General features: G+C 40.4%; 1 protein-coding gene across 1 annotated transcript in view; it reads right to left on the bottom strand.

Annotated features, from left to right (window-relative positions):
- The window catches only part of CTNND2 (catenin delta 2), an 867,924-nt gene that overhangs the window by 98,796 nt on the left and 748,047 nt on the right, over positions 1 to 21,081 (bottom strand). Inside the window, exon 10 of the mRNA XM_084621097.1 lies at positions 4,812 to 4,962. Coding sequence (XP_084477223.1) covers positions 4,812 to 4,962 — 151 coding nt within the window. The remainder of the gene's footprint in view (positions 1 to 4,811; positions 4,963 to 21,081) is intronic.

Raw genomic sequence — 21,081 nt, 5'->3', positions numbered from 1 at the left:
TCAAATGAGGTAGAATTCCAAGTATATATTACTAAAAGACCAGTTTTCCTACAAGAACTGTTCACAGTGCACAACTATTGAAACAAGTTGAAAAAAGTATTTTTCCTATAAATGAAATGTTACAGCTTGACAATAACATTGATCCTTTAAAAAACCTGTTTCATTGATAAATTTCAACAAAGTAGGTTGGATAATTAAAAGAATTATACATATGACCAAGATATGAATCGTTGCAGGTAAGGCCCTTGCCCTGCAAACGTTTATATCACATGTATAGTCCCATCATTGGGACCACTGCATGAATAAGGGTTTGCTGGATCACATTTTGGTTTGGGTCTTTAGTTCCTTTTCTTTTTTGTCAAGATGACATTGTATTGTAGATGTTTAATTTTATGCAGGAAACATAGTGCTTCTGCGTAACAAATATTTTTAAATAACTGATGCTGAAAGGAGGAAGGTAAGCAGAAGCCAACAAGGCATGCAGGCTTCAAAACTAAACAATATTACAACAACAACAATCATAAAAGGATGTATTCCTTCAAACAGCCTGTGTAGTCAGCCTGTGCAGTGGAACAAGATGTCACAGAGTTAAATATTTGGGCTGGATTTAAAAAGAAGCTGAATAACATTATCACCAATAACAACATTTTTATTGTTATTCATGCTAAAGAAGGATAATTGTCTGTCATGGTTCTGGGTAAGCTAATCTCTGCTGCTATAAAAATATATTTTTAACGTAAATGTATATATGATTTAAACCTGTCTATATCTCTATGTACTTTTTCTTATGGAAAGCACCTATGACATTATGGGAAATATTGAAATACGATTATTATTAATAATAATAATAATAAATAATTATAGGCAGGGAGGCCTTTTCCCCTACACATACAGCATTGCTCAATTGTCTAGAGCAATTTTTATTTTTGCCTTCCTCTGAAGTAATAGGTTTCCAGACTAGATGATGGACAGTTGCTGTGATTTTCATAAGGCAAATCCTATGTTCTTATACACAGTTACATTTTAACAAAAACAAGAAGGAAAATTAGATCTCTTAGTAGCCAGCTTCTCTGCTCGGTGGTGACAGGCTTTAGTTTTAGAATGTCTTTTTAGTCTAATAGAAATAAAGATAGGTATACATATAGTTTTGCCACTAAAAAGTCAACATCTATCAAGATCTACCAACCACAATGTGGTACTTGAGATATTGTATTTATCTGCTGTTCTAAAAGCAAAAATGAGAAGTACCAGATTATATAAAAATGCTGATATTAAGTCATAGCAAGCATATATTAGAGAGAGACAGATCTTAAATAAAATGTTTAAAGGCTCAATCATTCTCTGAAAATTTAAAAACCACCATCATTCTTCCATGTTATGCATGGTATTCACCCTTTTGTACACAGAGTTGCTGGGATATTTGAATTGACAAATAGATGTTTTTGCAGAATAGTAAAGGTGACTTTTCAAAGTGACTTATCAGCTTAGATGCAGAATCTGTATTACCACAGTGGTACACGGTACATACAACACAGTACTGTGTACTTTATGTAAAATTTGAAATTCTTGTTTATATTACATTTTATATTTTTCAGAGTTGAGCCTAAGCCACAAGCTTCAGATCTAGACTTTGAATCTCCAGCCCCAAAATCTGAAGGCTGTCAATCCAGGGTTTTGTTTCAGTCCAGTATAGAGATAAGGGGCATCTTTATCTCGGTATTACACTGTAACACCATTCTGGGTCAGTACTGACTCACTGAGACTGAGGAATAAATACATGCTACTACTTTTTGCCGACACAGGAATGCATCAGCACCACTTCATGAAGCACTTGGGGGGAGGCATAGCTCAGTGGTTTGAGCATTGGCCTGCTAAACCCAGGGTTGTGAGTTCAATCCTTGAGGGGGGGCCATTTGGGATCTGGGGCATAAATTGGGTATTGGTCCTGCTTTGAGCAGGGGGTTGAACTGGATGACCTCCTGAGGTCCCTTCCAACCCTGATATTCTGTGATTTCCTAGGAAGTTGCCTATCAAAGTACTAAACTGACCATGTCCAAACAGCATACTTTATGAGAAAGAGGAAAGATGGTCTTAGAGTTAAGGCACTACACTAGGACTCAGAAGATCCAAGTTTTGGTCCCAGCGATGCTGCAGACATCGTATGTGACCTTGACCAAGAAACTTGGACCAAACATTTTCAAAAATGGCCCTATATTTTGTGTCCCCAACGCAACATACATTGGGCCTCATATTCAAAACTGCTGAGCACCCAAACATGAGCTGACTTCATTTGGAACTGCGGATGTTCAGTGTCTCTGAAAATCAGAACAAAGATGTCATAGTTGGTATTCAGAAACTGATGCACACAAAATAGCAACCACTTTTGAAAATATGGACCTTTATCTTTCTGTCCCTCAAGTCCACATCTGTAAAATGGAGTTAATTCCACGCCTGTACTTAGCAAAGGTGCTGAAAGGATAACTTCATTAAGCTTTATGCTTAAGCTTTCAGATTGTATGATGATGAGCAGCACCAAAAAACCCAATCAACAAACAAACAAATAAATAAATAAATAACAAATACAAGATGTATAGATCACAGCCAAAAGTGCTACAGGCATTATCTTAATAACTTTCCTGTCATATTGGCAAATTTACATTTCTCAAGTAGTGTAATATTCCTACCATGCCTCTAGGAAAAATATGATTCAACTCACTAACTAACTAATTGCAATTTCCCAGAATCACTCTGATTTTCCATAAATATCTTAACTTCAAGCATCCATCCTGTTTGGTTTATAAAATCCTTTCCTTAGGTAATAATTTTCAATTGCCTTTTTTTCTTTTGTATACAGAGTTTCATTTGTTTGTGCAAGATTTTGCTCCAAGAATTCTGGAAACCATTCAAACGCGAAGCTGATGCAAGTAGTGTCTTATTAGCCATATTTTATAAATATGTTTGCATTTGGAATTTCTCATTTAAAAACAACACCATTTACACATACGAAATGTTATTGTTTTAAGTGGAGTTTTCAGATTTGGAAAAGAAACAAACATTTAAATTAAAAATGAAAAAATAGAAAATGCAACAAGAGAAGTGGGCTAGCAAATGAACCGATGTTAACTGCTGTTAAGGAGGGAGGCCACTCCTTCCTAAAATTATATGTAAAGGCATGGTTTTTTTGTGATGACAGTCATCTATGGAGAAGAACAGAAAGAACTGCCCAGAATATTGTAGGGAACAATTCTACACTAATGGACTACAGCAGTGGTTGCCAATGGACTGTGAATTAACAGGGCTCTACAAAACTCTTTGTGGTGGTCCATGGAGTAAAGTAGTTTGACAATCCAGTCTTTAAAGAGATATTAGTGATTATGAGGTGGGTCCATGGGAGAAAGATCTCTCTATTACAAAATGGTCTGCTAGCTGCTCAGATTAGATGGACTAATACATTTTTCCAGCTCTAATTTCTTTTTTTAGAAAATTATTGGAAGTCAATAAACAGTGAATAAACAAGAAAGAGTAGTCAGTAACTTACATGCTGCAAGCAGAGGACCCAATGAATTATCCAAAGCCAACTTTCACATCAATTTGTTCAAGAACAACATAAGGGTGAAACTACACCAGCAGCGTGGTCTAGTAGAGCGGGCAGTAAGCTGAATGTCAGGAGATTTGGGTTGTATCCCTGACTCTGCCGTAAACTAGCTGTGACAATGGGCAAGTCATTTCAGTGCTATTTTCCCTCCCACCCTTTGTTGTGTTTAGACTGTAAGCTCTTTCGGGGCAGAGACTTTCTCATACCATATGCCTGTATAGCACCTAGTGTGATGAGGCCACAGTCTTGGTTAGTGCCTCATAGTATTGTAATACAAGTAATAGAAGGGACATAGGTCAAAGCATCTCTTGTATGATTATGTGATTAAAAGTGGAGGGGAGGTAAGGAGAAGCAGCCTATACGCTCCAATATTTGGGGGAGTGTAATTAAGAATTAATGAATCAGCAAAAATAAATAAAAAATAACTCTTAATCTACACAGGAAGTAAGAGAATTGTGATAATTTAGTTCCAGTATGGATATTTCGACCGCTATTCTGTTGTGCATAGATGGAACATCTAGATAAAAATGTCATGTCTTGTAAGGTCTAAATGTACAATGTTCGGGTGAATTTAAGTTAAAAACAAAAATTTGACTGTCACCCAATTGGAGATTTAAGACCATATTTTAGGTGAGTGAGTTACCCTCCTTAGCTGCACATGAACTCATGAATTAAGGCACGTTTGAAAGTACCCCTCTGTCCAATGAATTCCTGGAACTCTCCATGAATTCCTTGTGTTGAGGCTTCTGTATTGTAATCCCCTGTATAAGGTGTACTAAATAATCATGGGATCTGAAGTAGTAGCCCTTGCCTGGATCCTCCATCTGGAAGATGGAAGTGCTACAGTGATAACTGCTACGAATGGTACTTAGCATAGGGATGATGGAAAATTAATGTTACTTTGATTTTATTCACTCACTGTGGCAGTTCCTAAGTGTTTGTGATACAAATGACATTGCTTTCAGCCTAAAAAAAATTACAGTGCAATTGAATCACTAAACAATATTTTGGTAATGTGTTGTCAGATGAATTAAAAAACGATTCGTACAATATAGCACTGAGCTATCACACACAAATTTGAATATGATACGTTAAAAGAAAGAGGTCAAGAAATTCTGTTCAAAACACAAGGAGAGCATTGTTTTCACCTTCTTCATCCAGCTATAAAATGTAAAAAACATAAAGAAAATATGTAGATTGTTTAGAAAGAACATACCTATTAGCTCCTTATTTCTGACATCTAAGGCCATGTTTCGTAAAGCTGTAGCAACTGCACATACCACCCGATCATTGTCTATTCGAAGTAGCTCCACCAGGATCGGCAGGCCTTTTTCTTTGCGGACGGCAGCACGGATATACACTGACCACTGTAAAGAGATATTGGATGAGGGAGATTGAAAAAGAGATTGGGGAATGCTGTCAAGAAAAGGAGGGGTGTGTGGTTATGAAGATTGCTATCTTGAGGAGTAAAGGAAGAGAGCTAGGAGTAATGGCTGTAGAATCTAAAGACAAGAAGAAATTATTATATCTATGATGCTAGACAACCACTTGACCTGGAAACCCATATTTATTTTTTACTGGTGACAGAAAAATTTAATGATTTAAACTTTAAATTTAATGATTTAAACTTTTAATCCTTGTACACTTGGTTACCGCTTTACTGTCTGAGTTGCAGGCCATTTGCTTGGCATCAGTATCCCCTGGCCAAACTTGAACAAGGATTGTTTGTTCCTAATGCCATTTAATGATACAAAATTTGTTTAGGAAGTTAGCATGCTTCCTGGCTGTCAACTTGACGAATGTTAGACCCAAACCCAAGAAGGAACTTCATTATTTCGTTCAAGACAGGCAATTTGCTCAGGAGAGGAAGTGAGGAGGGAGTTATACTACTGCTTTTACTGTTAAAACACATCGGCCCAATCCTGCAGTGCCTGTGTGTGCAAAATTCCCACTGATTTCAATGTGTTGAGTTATGTACATGTAGGGACCACAGGATCAGGCTTGTTATTAGAAATATGACTCAACCATGAAGGATCTAAGATTTTGGTCTGAGCCCATCTAGTTCACAAGATGCTGAAAGTTACATTATTTTACCCGACTTATAGTATCAATGAGCCAATTAATTCGATTTTATGAGCACCAGACATAGTCTCGGAAGGTGAACAGTTTTATAAAAAGCTTGACATGCCCAGGCCCCTAGCAACAAAACAGAATGTGATGACAGAGTGCATGAAGCAGAATGATATCAGTGAGAGACAATCTCAGGAAAAAGCTATTTGGCTTTGACGGAACAAGTCACATTTTTCTATGTGAACTGGTTGTGTAGGATATTTGAGGGGTGTGAATCTGCTGTCTGCCAACATGCAGTGCTTTAAGTCCTAATGGCTCTCTGACTGTGTGCCTAATTCTAGAGTGATAAAAACTGCATTTAAGATATATACTGATGAAATAAGTGAGATCAGACGCTTTCCCTTACATATATTTGGTTACATGATTGTTAAAGTTCTTAATCCAAGTGTTGAGAACACCTGCTGAGCAGTCACAACTACTACTGAAATCATCTGAATCCAGTGGAGGCTGCAGATGCTTAGAACCTCTCAGGTTTTAGCTTTTTTAGTTTAACAGTGAGAGGTAATTCTGGGGTTTGTTCTTTGAGGACACTGTTCTACTCCATATCAATTTAGTTATCCATGAAAATAATGCACTTTATGCAAATATCAATGTGTGACTTCAGGGTGCAAGTCACACAGGCAGCAGTGTATGGTGAAAAAGTTAAGAACTGGAGTGCACTGTGAGAAGGAATTCAAGATGAAAAAGCTCACAGAGATTTTTTTTTTCTGTTTTATAAATAGCTTCCAAATTTCCTTAGTCCTTTCCATGCTGCTCCTTCTGGTTATCCATTATAGTGTCACTGCTCCATTAATCAATCAAATCAATGGAAAGTTAGGGTATAGTGTAACAAGTAGTAGTTGAAGATAAAGCAGTAATAGAAATATTAAGGAATACAAATTAGGCAAAAATGCAATCCAATGCTTTTGCTTGGGTTTTGGAATAACAAACCTGTTCTACAGATGGCAGTATATATACTGTAGCTAATGTACAGTATAGAGGGTTGCTCACGGGTGGCGGGTGAACCGCTGGCTCTGGGAAGCTAGCCTTCAGCCTCACCCCTTCCACACCTCCCTCCCACCTAGAGCCCCCCTACTGTGCCGCTGGCTTCTGCCCCAGGCTAGAGCCCCAGCCTCCCTCCTCCAGCCCCAAAGTGCTGGGAGGCCAGGCAGCGTGGCCCCAGCCCTGGAGCACCAGGAGGCAGGGAAACGTGGCCTCAGGCCTCCTTCCCCTGGCCCGGAGCACCAGGAGGCTGGGCAGCGCTGCTCCAGCCTTCCCAGCCCCGGAGTGCCGAGAGGCCTGGCAGCACAGCCCCATGACCCCCGGCCCCAGAGCGCTGGGAGGTCAAGCAGTGCAGATCCAGTGACAGCCCGAGCTGGGATCATGGCACAGGGGAAGAGCTGCCCACAGAGTGGGAATCAGGAGTGTGACTGTGGGCAGAATGTGGGCGGGGCCACACCTGGCTGTTTGGGGAGGCTCAGCCTCCCCCAGTATATGATACCCGCTGCCCATGGGGTTGCTGAATACTTCTGTCCCTTTGACAGAATAAAAAAAAGTTGTATCTCTGTCTTTCTCCTGAATCACACCAGTTGCCTCTAGTGCATATTGTGGGGTAAACATATGTGCTTGATTTCACAGTGCATTGACTTCATTGGAGTTGCAGAGATGTAACCAAAGGCAAAAGCTGATGTATTTGTTTAATATGCTTTGAGTAGCCCCAAATCCTCCATGTTTGGCTAACCAGGAGATTGTGATTTTTCCCTTTGAGATGAGGAACTAGCTACTCTTATCCACAATTTCCTTGCCTATAAGCTAGACTACTGCAGCACACTTGACCTATGGCTGCCTTTATAAACTATGCGACAGCTTCATCAGGCACAACACACAGCTGCCCACTTTCCAGGCAAGAAAAATTGCAAAGCACATTGCATCTGTATTCTGTGCTCTCCATTGACTCTCCATTCAGTTTCACATTCACTTCAAGGTCCTGGTCCTAATATTTAAAGCAATTAATGGGCTAGGGTCTATCTAAATGATTATCTCTATCTCCTCTTCCCACTGAAACATCTAGGCTCTATATGGATGTTGTTGCTGCAAGAGCCCGGGGGGAACTCCTGGGAGGTGGGGGCAGGGCTTCTTGATGGAAAGCCCTCAGCTATGGAACTCTTTATACCAGTGGAGATTAGAATGCACCCCAGTGTTGCCATTTTCAGGTCACGCTACAAGCCATACCTTTTTGCACACACCAATAACAATTGTGGTGGAATTGCTCAAAAATGTTTGTCATGAAACCACAGCTAAATAAAGGGAAGACAAATTCCATTAAATAAAAGTGGTTTAAACAGAAGAGGGCTTGATAGGAGTGTCCTTCGTGGATGGATTCATGATTGGTTTAAAGTCTGCATATGGCACCTAGATATTACAGTGCCAGGCACATTTTACATGCCGTCATCTTATGTGACACAGACATAATTAAAGTATTAATAGATAGGTAAGTATATAAACATTCAAGGATTTCACTGTTACAATTTTCTGAACCCACATTTATTCTAGAGTCTGTCATATGGGGGGAAACAGGGGAAAGGGAAAGAAAACACCATATACAGAATGTTAGTCTATGACTTGCCTTCCTAATAACTCTATAACCTCATCCCCCATGAACCCAGCCCAGGGACTTGCCACATGCTTCCCAAGATACACATACAAGGGAACCATCATATCTGGCCATGGCATTCTTACTGAAGGACTATCAGGATTCATAGAAACTATTCTCAAACCACTTACCACACAGAGGGCCTGCTTCCTCCAGGACACAACTGACTTCCTCCACAAATGCATCAACATTAACAACCTCCCTCAGAACACCATTTTTGCCACCAGGAATGTCACCACCCTATACACCAACATCCCTCACAATGACAGCATCCCTAACTGCCTTAAATATCTATAAGACAATGGACAACCCTCAAATCTCCACCCCAAACACATCACCAAACTCATCATTTCATTCTCACTCATAACAAATTTACGTTCAACAACAAATACTTTATCCAAGCCATGGGAACAGACATGGGTATTAGGATGGTTCCCCAATATGCCAACCACCTTGAAGAAAAAATTCTGGAAAATTGCACCACAAAACCAGTGATATATCTGAGATACATCAATGATACTGTCATCCTCTGAACATACGACTTAAACTCCCACAAAGTTTTCCACCACAACTTCCACATCCCCAACCTGTCCATTAAACTCTCTCTGGAACACTCCCACACTAGCATCAACTTCCTGGACACCACAACCAGCTTCAACAGTGGAACCCTTCAGACAACTATATATAAGAAACCCATGGATCACCACACCTACCTTCATAACTTCAATAACCGCCACAAGAAATCTGTTATCTATAGCCACACACTCAGATACCACAGAACATGCTGCAAGGATATACACCTTAACACTCACAAAACTGCCTTTGTCAAACAAGGACACTTCACCAGAGAAGTAGATTGCATCATGGAACTGGCCACCCAAATACCCCAAGAGAATTGCTTCAATACAGAAATAAAACCTCTTCTGCCTGCACACCCACAGTTGTCATCTCCCATCCCGCACTGGGACCCATATGAGGAATCATCAAACTACTACAAACCATTTTCTATGCGGACCCTGTCCTGAAAGAAATCTTTCATGAACCCCACCTCTTCGAGCCTTCAAACAATCCCCCAACCTCTCCAAGCTCATCATCAGAAGTAAGCTCCCCACAGACCAGGGCACACCAACTCAAAGCAGCACCAGACTATGCCAGAATAACAGATGCAAAGCCTGCAGACATATCTCCACTGCTACAATGATCAACACCCTCCACAACACACCTGTAAAGACCCATGGGTCCTACATATACCTATCACAACGTGTGGTGTTCCTCATCCAGTGCACTAAATGCCCCATTAGCCCCTATGTGGGTGAAACCAGACAATCACTATGCTCTCAAATGAACTCACACATGAAAATGATAAAAAAACCAAAACACCCTATCACCTCTGGGTGAACACTTTTCATAAAGCTATCACTCTATATCTGACCTATCAGTCCTCATCCTTATAAGAAAGCTGCACAACACCATTAAAAGATGAGGCTGGGAGCTTAAATTCATAACTTTGTTAGACACTAAAAATCATGGTTTTAATAAAGACCCTGGATTTATGGCTTATTACAACAATCTGTAATCCACTAACCCCCGCCTCCCCGCTTTTTGTCCTATGACTACAGGGGTGTTAATGGGCAACTTCAACTTGAATGATCCCTTTAGAATATGTGCTAATCACTTTTGCTAAACTATTTGTTCGATCCTGTGTTTACCCGTAACACTCTCAATACTTTTCCAACACCTGAAGAAAAGTTCAGTGTAGCTTGAAAGCTTGTCTCTCTCCCCAACAGAAATTGGCCCAATAAAACCTATTACGTCACCCACCTTGTCTAATGAATAACAACATTCAGTTAAGCTGGGCAAAGGCTTCAGACTTAGTTGCAGCCAAAGCAATAATGGTTAAAATATCTTTTTTAGTCAGGCAGATGGAATAAGGGGTTCTGGTCATCACTGAACACTGCAATGTAATGTATCTGAAATGCAAATTTACCAGGCCAGTGTGGCTTTTCTGCAATGAAGCAATGTTGGCTCTCAGATAAGAGAAAATAAACAAGGGCTGGTAGGATTCGAGCTATATCTTATTTTATTCGTTCCTTCCTCTGTTCTGGTCTCTAGAACCACGTTGGGGGATAATACTTAATGAACATCCATATGAACTGAGAAATCAAAACTCAATCTCAAGGATCAGTAACTTTCAATTAAAAATATGTCCTAGAAAAATAACCTCTTTCCTAAAATCAGAGCAACATTTTGTTTTAAAAGAGTATTAAATATGAGATATTGTGAATACCCCAAATTCACACTTCTAAATTTACTTCTTTAATAGCCAGGTATTTACCTGTCAAATTAGTGCACTGTCAGTTGCAGCTGTAAGAAGAAAAAATGATAGCTCCTTGCCGCTTACAAAACTCCCAGCTCTGTGTTTCCTATGCATCTCCCAGGGGATGTATCCAATGTGTCTGCTACTATTAAGAGGTGACTGTCAGAGTGAGAGTGCAAGTTAGCAGGGAGACTATTTTGAGACTGTGGTGAGACTGTTTGGTTGAGGTGAAAACAGAGGCTGCTCAAAACAGTCTGCCACCCTAGGCAAAACTGCAGTGTGCCACCCCCCTCCAGACCCCTTCGGCGCTCACAGCAGACCCCCAGCGCCTCCCCTGCTGCTTCCGCCGCCACCACCCCACCCCTAACCCTTGTGCAGCCAGGTCAAAAGCTGATGGGTCAGACCCCAGCCTGGGGCTGCAGAGGCCATTGCGTCCCGATGAGAGACCCCACAGGATGAGAACGGACACCTAGAAAGGATGAGTTGGGCCAGGCCAGGAGGAAAGTTCCTCCAGCCTCTGTCCTAGGCTGTGCAAGTGGCCAAGACCAGCTCCCTGGGCAGGTGATCCCCCAGCAGGGGTCCCCTTTCCCAATGGCCCTTTCCGGGTAGGTTGGGACTCACAAGGGGAGTGAGACCCAGCTCAGCACCCCTGGACTACAGCGGCTCTTTCTCCGGGAGTCACAGCCACTCAGCTCAACCACAGTGGGACCCAGGCACCAGCAGGTGGCAGCTCTCAGCCCACTGGGCCCCAGTTATTGGGAAGCGAAGACTCTGATTTACACAAAACCACCCAGACTGGGAGTGCTGATGCCCCAGCAAAGGGACCAACAGGCACCATCCCACTAGATAGAGAGGGGGTCTCCACAACTCAGCCCTGAAACCCTGGCCCCAGCCAGCCCCCCAGCACGTGGTGGCAGTGTCTCCAAAGCCTGGATGTGGCAGAGTTGGAATTGGTGGTTGCAGCAGGAGCCGGGCATGCAGCAGCAGGTCTGGGGTGGGTGTTTACTTGGAGTTGGTGGGTTGCTGCGTTTGTGGCCCAAACCCCAGCAGTGCTCACGGTGCTGCCAGGAGCAGTCCCGAGCCGCTCTGCGCCTGAACCACAGCTGCGATCTTACTGTGCCAGGGTGGGGAGCCGTGGGGGTGCTTCCCCAGCAGGGGGCTTCCTCCTGCTCCTCAGAACCCTGGCTGGTGGCTAACCCCTGACCCCGGCAGCACCGCCAGCCTCTTCCCCCTCTGCAGCCACCCATAGATGGAACTGGAGTAAATCTAAACTCCCAGAAATCTGCCTCGGCTGCCTATAACTGGAGCAGCCTGTGGGTAAGAGTTCACGCCAGCACATTGCACATCCAGGGACACTGCTTGCCTCAGTAAGGACACTGTGCTCGGGTCTCTTACTTTGAATAAGGATTACCTCATTTTTTTACAAAAAAGTGTATGTTAAGTAATGACAGTGGGGATGTACAATCATGGTATCAATTACCCATTGTATTGTGAACACCTCTACAAAACGTACCATACTATAGTGATTGTAAACAAAAGTGGTTCTCAGCATTTCCAAGTGTCTTTGGAAATTGTCAGCATTTCTTTTAGGAGACCTAAAGTTGCACTAGCTTCTTGCTTATCATTTAGAAGAAATAGGGACATTTGAGAAACAAATTGGAGACACACTTTTTAACTCCACTGAAAGCAAAGACATTGAACTAGGAGCTTGCTGGAGCAACAGAGTATGAAAAATAACATTTCCCTCCTCAACAGGGCTGTTTGGCATGTATGTCTTTTCTGCAGCTAAGGCACCCATTAATTAGCATAGCATAAATAATCCAGGTAAAACACTTTTTTTAAAGCAACAGTTTTGCTCTATGTTCATTTTTCCTGAGTTAACTACCTCTGCAGCACTGCAGGATAACTCGTCCTGCTTTAGGGAAGTTGACAGACTTATTTTTGTGATGTAGCCACTATCATTACATCCATGTTTATAAATCATATGCCTTAGGGTGGAAACCTGGGGTTGTCTATTAATTGTATGAGCAATCTCTGGAGACCTAAACATGAAGCTGCATTTTGAAAGCAGTGAAAAATATATGTCTCTCTTTACTTAAACTGCCAATTAGGATATAGTGTCTGCAAGCAATGATGATGTGGTGTGTATATTTCAGGAATAGTGAAATTGAGATGCTCCAAACTGCTTTTTTATTCTCTCCCAGACTTGAGAAATTGAATCACTCTTGCATGTACTGACAATTCTTTTAGTTTGCCTAAAGCCATTACGAAACATGCCTGCATTTCCACATTGCTGGTCAATAGCTAGTATGAGTGTAAAGAAGTATAGAAGATATGAACAGAAAAATATGGAAGGAGACAAATGGTTTATTGTCTCTTTGTAAATGAGAAGCTCTGCCAAAATACTTAATCATCCAATTACTTTATAAATCAGTTGTAATATCAATGATCAAATAATTGCTCAGCTTGTAAAGAGAAAGGACTCCTGTGGGAACAGTATAAGCTTTGGGGAGAGCTAGAATAAAAAAATCCATTTCTGTTGCATCAGATGGCAGCTAAATTTTCAAAGACATGCATGGGAGTCACAATTTGTGCAGCAATACTCTTACAGATAATGGAATTTGTGGGGCATGACTACTATACATCACTCCAAAGATGTGCAGTACATCTCTACTTCCACTTTTATTCATAGTTTCCATTTTTATTTTAGTCACATAACTAAGATGAAAAATACAGAAATTTGGAAAATAATTCCTTAGTTTGGCACAGTCATTGCTATTTCCAGTGCTTTACGCCTCATGGAATTAAGATCAAATTAGGCAGAAACTCAGTGTAAAAGTGATACCCTAAGATGAAAATTATTTCTTTTTAAAAAATTTAGAAAGATTAAATTACTGTCCTCCTTTTAACATTTTTGGTGTTTTTCTATATTCTTCTGGTAAGCACAAAGTAAGGAAGATTTTTCCCCCCACAATGAAATTATGCATTCAGCACAAAATGGAAAATTTTGGAATGCCAAAGACTAAACAAAGCTGATGTTTTTAATGGATACCTCCCTACCCCCCAACCTATATCAGGGTTCTCTGGTACACACCCACACACCCACACACACAGACACAACTAAATTCGTATACTCATCAATTTCAATTGGAGTTTGTATCCTAAGTATAATGTATATTTCATCCCCCAAAGGATCTGTGAACTCTCTGAAGAGTAAGGGGAAGATCTGAGATGTAAGCTACCACAGAGGTAATCAAAGCCACATTGGGGCAGGGAGTGAAACTGTAGGCTGTGGGACTAGTAATCCACACTGCTCCATAGGGAACATCATTTAAAAGGTAATGCGAACAATCCAAAAGTAGAAAAAGAAAGGGTTTTATTCACTACAAATAAAGAGAATAGTCTGTTCTTAAAATCTCAGGTCTGTTTTTTAACCCATGTATCTCCATTGGTGCACCCGTGCAATCACTTTGATTGACCTAAATCAGGGTTCGCCAAACTTTTCAATCTACTGAACACTTCATAAGAGAGACAGTGAGCCTCTCATGGACACTCCACTCCTTAGCATTTAACCCTATCTCCCCAGTCCTTAGCTCTCACACTATTTCATTTTGTGGGCAACTAGAAAAGGTTCCACATGCCAGTAGTGGGTCTGTGGACTACAGTATGAGACCAACTGCTCTAGAGAAAATTCTTTACTGGTTGCTTTCCCCTTATCCCATGACCTCCATTAGGTTTAAATAGAAGGTAGTAATCTGACAAGGTGAAGTAAAAAAGAAATTTTCTTAAATATTTGAGAAAACTATACTGTCTGTGCTGAAGGAACTGAATTTGGAAGCCTGGTGCCCATTTTTCTTTGCTACTGTCACTCCTACAGCACAAACACATTGTTTGGATTCACAACCTAATTTCTTTCCTTGAGAGATACCTTAATCCCCACCAAATACTGGATCTTTTAAGACCTACAAGGTTTTGAGGATAAGCCTTCAAATCTTATGAGAAGCAAACATACTGTGTGTAATAAAGAGTCAGTCTGTAAATGGGTTCATCTCAGACTACTGTTCTCCCACTCCTCAGGATGATGCCCATGATGCCTTTATGGGATGGCAGTGCTATGTACTAGTTGTGACAGTGGAAGACATCCTCCTTCCTTGAATAATATTGACTACTCTCCCACAAAGCTCATAATTTTCTATATTTATTAGTGTATATATCTGCCTGGGACAAATTTCCATCCCGTTAAGAATTCCTGACAGATCTTGACTTGACTGTTTATAGAGCTTTTGATTCTTTAAAAGTGTGGGGGTTTTATCAGTTTGGGTTGGCACTGATTTAAATAGTTGATATATTATAAAATGTCTTCTCATTTGTATAGTATGTGGCTTTATCACATGAATGTTTTGGAGACTTAGGCAGACAGACAGACTTTCTACTTGAACTAATAACTTTCCTGTTGGAATAAAAAGTCTGATGTAACTTCAAAGGGTGTGTGTGTGTGTGTGTGTGTGTGTGTGTAAACAATCAGACACACTTGAAAGCTTGTCTCTTTCACCAATAGATGTTGGTCCAATAAATTATATGACTTCACCTACCTTGTCTTTCTATACAATTGGAGTAATCAGAAAAGTTTGGCAGGGAACCTTCAATGTCTCCTGGCCTAATAATGGTAGAAGATTGATAATCCAGATGAATGATGCTTTAGACAAGAAGTATTCAATAATAATGAATAATTTTGATTGTGTGTTTGGACAGGAGGGTTCTGGAAACATTTTGGCCTGCTATCCTTAGAGATAACTGCTCTGACCTCTTGACTGAACTTATCTCTTTTATGTCTTCAATTTCTTTGTCAAATGATTTGCTTAATAGGTCTCTCACTCCTATAAAGAGATTTCTTCAGAATGGGATTAGAAGAAGAAAGGCAGATATTTGCCTAAGGAATAAAGCCAGATATCTCATGCTGGCTATCTCAAGAGATCAGACTGTGACCTGGAAAACTAATTCTATTTGTACAGTACCTGCTAGTTATCAGAGGCAGGTACCTACTTATAAACACTGACTTGTGTAATCAAGAGAACACTATGCTACCCATCTATGCTGAGTGATCAAGCAGGGGAAATGGAAAGAGAGGGCTTGAGAAGAACTGGCGGAGGAATGATAGCTTCCTACCCTAAGAGGCTTGTAAAGAACTAAGACAAAAGCAGAGTGACACTGGGTGAAATGAAAGAGGATATAAAAACAATGGAGACCCAAGAGAAAGATTCTAAAGGCAGCCACAGGAAGCAGTACACAGGAAAGGGGCATAATTCCATGTGCAGATTATCTGCATGAGGCACATACATTTAATTTCTAAAATGCAACTGATTTTAAGGGACATTTTTGAAGCATGAACAGAAAGTATTTTAGCTTTAAGATGCTTCAAGCTATACAGGCAGTCAAGAGAGAATTGTTGGGACACAAAGGGAAATGAAAGAGGATTGAAGTAGCTATGGCAGCTATTTTGCTACAGATAATTATGTTATCAAAGGAAATGTCCTATATAAGGTGTATCACTGTTCAAAAACAAAACAAAGAAATATAAATTAAGAAAAAAAGTGGTTTCTTTAAGGGCCTAACAAAAGCAAGGAAATCCCTAGCCAAAGATACCACACTTCATCTTTAACTCTGTAACACAGAGAAGATTACAGCTGAGGTGGTCCTTTATTTGGAGACTTCAGAAATGCCACCCACCAGTTTAATGGATGGGAGACTTGGATTGGATCCACAAGGTGCTAGAGAGCTTTAGAATGAAATGTGGAGTGTAGGCGGGGTACTCTGCTGCCTGTTGGCCAGCCAGAGAGAGAGGAGCTGACTGGCTCCTTGCTCCTCACAATAATTAATTTAAACCCTTTCCTGCGGTTTCTTGTACCTCTTGCCCCATTTTAGTTGAGCCCACCCTCTCTCCTCATAGTTATATAGTATAGGAACTGTGTTTTTAGGATGCTATAGGTCTGATCAATCACCTGTTTTTGGCGTCAAGAAGGAATTTTTCCCATTGGGGCCAAATTGGCTAAGGCCTGGTAGGTTTTTTTACCTTCTGCACAGTGTCACAGAGACACAGTTAGGTTAAACAGGTATAGGCTACAGAAATTAAATATTAGGAATTGTGTGAATGTTTACTTCATCATAACTTGCAGTCAGTGTCCAGTGCAGATAAAAGGCCAAAGTGCCAGAAATAAGAGACCTGGGATTTCACTGTGGACCTCAGGCCTACGGGGAAAAGGGAAACCTGAAGTCTTTGCAGACCAAGGTCCCTCTTTGGTACAGTAACTCCTCACTTAACATCATCCTGGTTTGTCCATCATCCATAATTATTGCATAATATGCAAACTAGATACCATTAACTTGGGTTTGAATAGAGACTGGGAGTGGCTGGGTCATTACACATATTGAATCTATTTCCCCATGTTAAGTATCCTCACACCTCCTGTCAACTGTCTAAATGGGCCATCTTGATTATCACTACAAAAGTTTTTTTTTCCTGCTGATAATAGCTCATCTTAATTAATTAACCTCTCACTCCGCCTTTTCATGTTCTCTGTATGTATATATATATCTTCTTACTGTATGTTCCATTGTATGCATCCGATGAAGTGGGCTGTAGCCCATGAAAGCTTATGCTCAAATAAATGTGTTAGTCTCTAAGGTGCCACAAGTACTCCTGTTATTTTTACTTAGAGTGCGGTCAGCATACTTAAAAGGGCAATGCGCATCTCTCTCTCTCTCTCTCTCTGTCTCACACACACACACTGTGAGTGTCTCTGTCTCTCTCTCACACACACACGGTGTGTGTCTCTGTCTCACACACACACATGCACCCTCCCACCTCTGGCCAGGCACTTTGGAAAATGGAGGGAGTGGTGCACTCCAGTGGGATAGCATGGGTTCATCATCACGTTCATTTTCCACAGGGAATGTTTGCAGCCACTGCCATGTGTCTATTGTGTCTCCTCCCTCCATTCGTGCTGCCTTGTAGAGTGTGAGGCTACATTAACAACGTGTTAACATTTGAGGGCTCAGCCGAGTGCTAGTTCATCATTTAGCAGTAAGGCATCCCCTGGGAAATATTCCACCCTCTGACTCCACCACCTCAACCAAGCTTCACAATCATCATTGCTGTGTACAGTATTAAACTGTTTGTTTAAAACTTATACTCTGTGTGTGTGTGTGTGTGTGTGTATATATATATATATATATATATATATGTATATGTGTGTGTATTTTTTATATATATATATATAAAAATGTCTTTTGTCTGGCTAAAAAAAATTCCCTGGAACCTAACCCCCGCATTTACATTAATTCTTAGGGGGAGATTGGATTCACTTAACATCGTTTCACTTAAAGTAGCATTTTTCAGGAACACAACTACAATGTTAAGTGAGGAGTTATTATACCTTCTGTCCCCTTCACAGTGGGGAGGATGAGAGGATTCAGCAGAGCAAGCAGAATCCTAGGGATAGGCAGTGGAGAGTTTACTCTGAGTGATGGGCTATATGATAAGAGCCATGTAAACCCTGCACTGGATCCACTTAAATGCCTGGTATGGGGAGATGGGGCAGGTAGCACTTATCTTCAATGTTAAGTTTCATAAAACTGCAGCCTGCTGCTTAAAATCCATCCCTGTGTTGCAACAGGTAAAATTACTGACAAGACCTTTTAATGATTTACAAACATGAGCAGAAAGTCCCCTGAACACCCTGGTTTAGAAAAGGTAAGAACACGCTGACATTATGGTCATGTTGTTCCCCAAAACAGTCCTATTCAAATTAAAAAATAAAGGTCATGTTAACTAATAATTTAGGATGATTCACGCATTCCAAACTATAGTATTAAAATGTGAAGAAAATTGGTAAAAAATAAGGATTATGTTTTGCTAGTGTAATGTTGATGAAATGTTTCATGATTTACAGTAACAGAATAGAAAATGTAAAACAATTTATGAACGTTTGAGTAAAAGTATAACTGGATATGCATCATAACACTGATTGGCAGAAAGCTAATGAATATGTAATATGGAAAGGTATAAACAAACAAGTGAACAAGGGCCCAGGTTGGAGAATATCAGACTAGAGACTGAGAGGAGAGCTTCCCAGTACCCTGGAACTCAGTAATTTGGGCTCCGACCTGTTCTGTCTATCTGTTTATTCTGTCATAAATACAGACTCAGAAATTATAAGTGATCATGATTCTGTCTGAAAAATTATAAGTAAAGACAAAGATTGATTAAGCCTAAACTAGGTGAACTCATGACTCAGTTTCCCACTTCACAGTTGAATCATTAAAAAGTCTTGTCGGTAATTTTGCCTTTTGCATTTTGAAGTGGTTTATGCAGTTTAGCGCCTAGGTATTTAGTTGTTTCCCAACACCTGTTTCTGTTGTGATTCACTTGCATGTCCTGATCAAGTTAACATCTGCAATATGATTCTTAGGTATCAAGTTGATTCTTAGGTGCCAAAATATCTTACATAGAATAGACAGATACACAATGGCCCAAATTCAGCTGTCAGAAACATGTATACAAATTCACAGTCAAGTCACCTATGTACCTGAGGGCCAGAATTTGGCTTCCAATGGACTTAGATTAGACTTTGGTAAATGTGGGAGTTTTAAACATTATTTTTTATTACACTTTGATTAGATCATAAGAACATAAGAACAGCCACACTGGGTCAGACCAAAGGTCCATCTAGCCCAGAATCCTGTCTTCCGACAGTGGACAATCCCAGGTGCCCCAGAGGGAATGAACAGGTAATCATCAAGTGATCCATTCCCTGTTGCTCATTCCCAGCTTCCTGAGAAAAAAATCCTATATATAAAGCCAGCTGATGCTGGCCAAGACCATAAGGAACCTGACATTTTATTATTTTTACCAGGAAGAAAAAGATGCTGCCATCAGACTCACAGAAAAATCCTGTATAAAAACATGATATAATTATAAAAAGAACTGGGACTGGGGGTTTCCTTTTACAGGACTCAGCCTTCAGGGTATAAAAAAATATTAGGGGCAGGGCTGTGGAATGCACTTTAGGCTAATGCATATACCAGAGTGATGTAGAAACAAGAGATTATTATTAAGCAGGAAAAATCTGAGTTCTAAGAATTCAATTTGAAATGTGAAAACACCTCATATACACACCTTCTTGCTTCTTGCATAGGAAAATGAATACCTGTGCCCTTACAATCTTGGTAAAGACCAAACAATAATGAGTGCCCAAAGGAAACTCGAATAAATCCTGAACTTGGTTGTCATGCCAAGATGATGTTATTTCCACATTCTTTGTAAAGGACCCACGGAAGACACTGAGATGCCAATCCAGTGGAGAACCTCTGTGCGAGAGCTGAAGGAATTGGTGAGTATAGAACCCAAATAGCAAAAGCTGCATGACTGCTTTGACAGTTTCATTATTCAAAGAGATTGGAGTCATGGTGGACCCAATCCTACATTTTTCAGCTTTGTCTTTGACCACAAAACATGGAGGCCAACCTTAGCAGACATATATGCACATATGAAAGGGAAAATATATGCCCTAGAATGGAAGACTATTGCCCTATGTATTTCAAAATAGATTTCAGCTTGGCTATAATCACCAGAGCTATAGAGCGAGTCTCATACTTTGTATTTGAGATTTTCAAAGGAGACTAGGGGATTTGGGCACATATCAGCCATTAATATCAATGGAAGATAAGTATCTAAATCCCCCCCGACAGTTTTATCTTTTAAAAATTATTCTAGGTTTTCTCTTATCTCTCCACTCTCCCTTCATGGGATTTTGGAACATCTGGCCTGTTTTAAAGGCCTTACCTTCTCTGTCACAGTACAGGATTAGACAATTGCACAAATGGAGAAAGGAAAAGAGTGAATCAGTTCTTGAAAAATAATGCATGTGTATGAATTAGACTATAAACTTTCATATGTGTTTGTACAATTGAGACCCTGATGCTCTCTGAGGACCTTTGGGCACCATTATAATACAAATGGCAATAACAGTGACAGCAGCATTTGGTTTTAGCGCAGCTGACTTTCCTCTTTTTTGTTTCTTTCAATTTACTTTAGACTAACTCTGACCAACAAATCTCATGATAAGATCATTTCCCACTCCATCCCTCCTTGTGCCTAATTACAATTTCTCATAGGAAATTGCACAAAAAATGGGAACCTTCCATAGGAAGAACCTCTTCTTTTAAGAGTTTGGTTCCTGTTATGTCAGTAGTTTTATCTTCAGAGAACTTCAGCAGCAGAAAAGAAAGGTCAAGAGGCAGAAACTTCAGTGCTGATGTAATCCCCAAGGAGTGTTATTCCCCTCACAGGTATGACTAGTATGAGATGCCAAATTAAATATACTCATTTTGCCTTCTATGTGTCATTCA

This window comes from Lepidochelys olivacea (genome assembly GCF_965140295.1).
Source record: "Lepidochelys olivacea isolate rLepOli2 genome assembly, chromosome: 2".
Taxonomy (NCBI): Eukaryota; Metazoa; Chordata; order Testudines; family Cheloniidae; genus Lepidochelys; species Lepidochelys olivacea.
The sequence above is the reverse complement of the archived record's forward strand: the minus strand, read 5'-3'. Positions and strand labels throughout refer to the sequence as shown.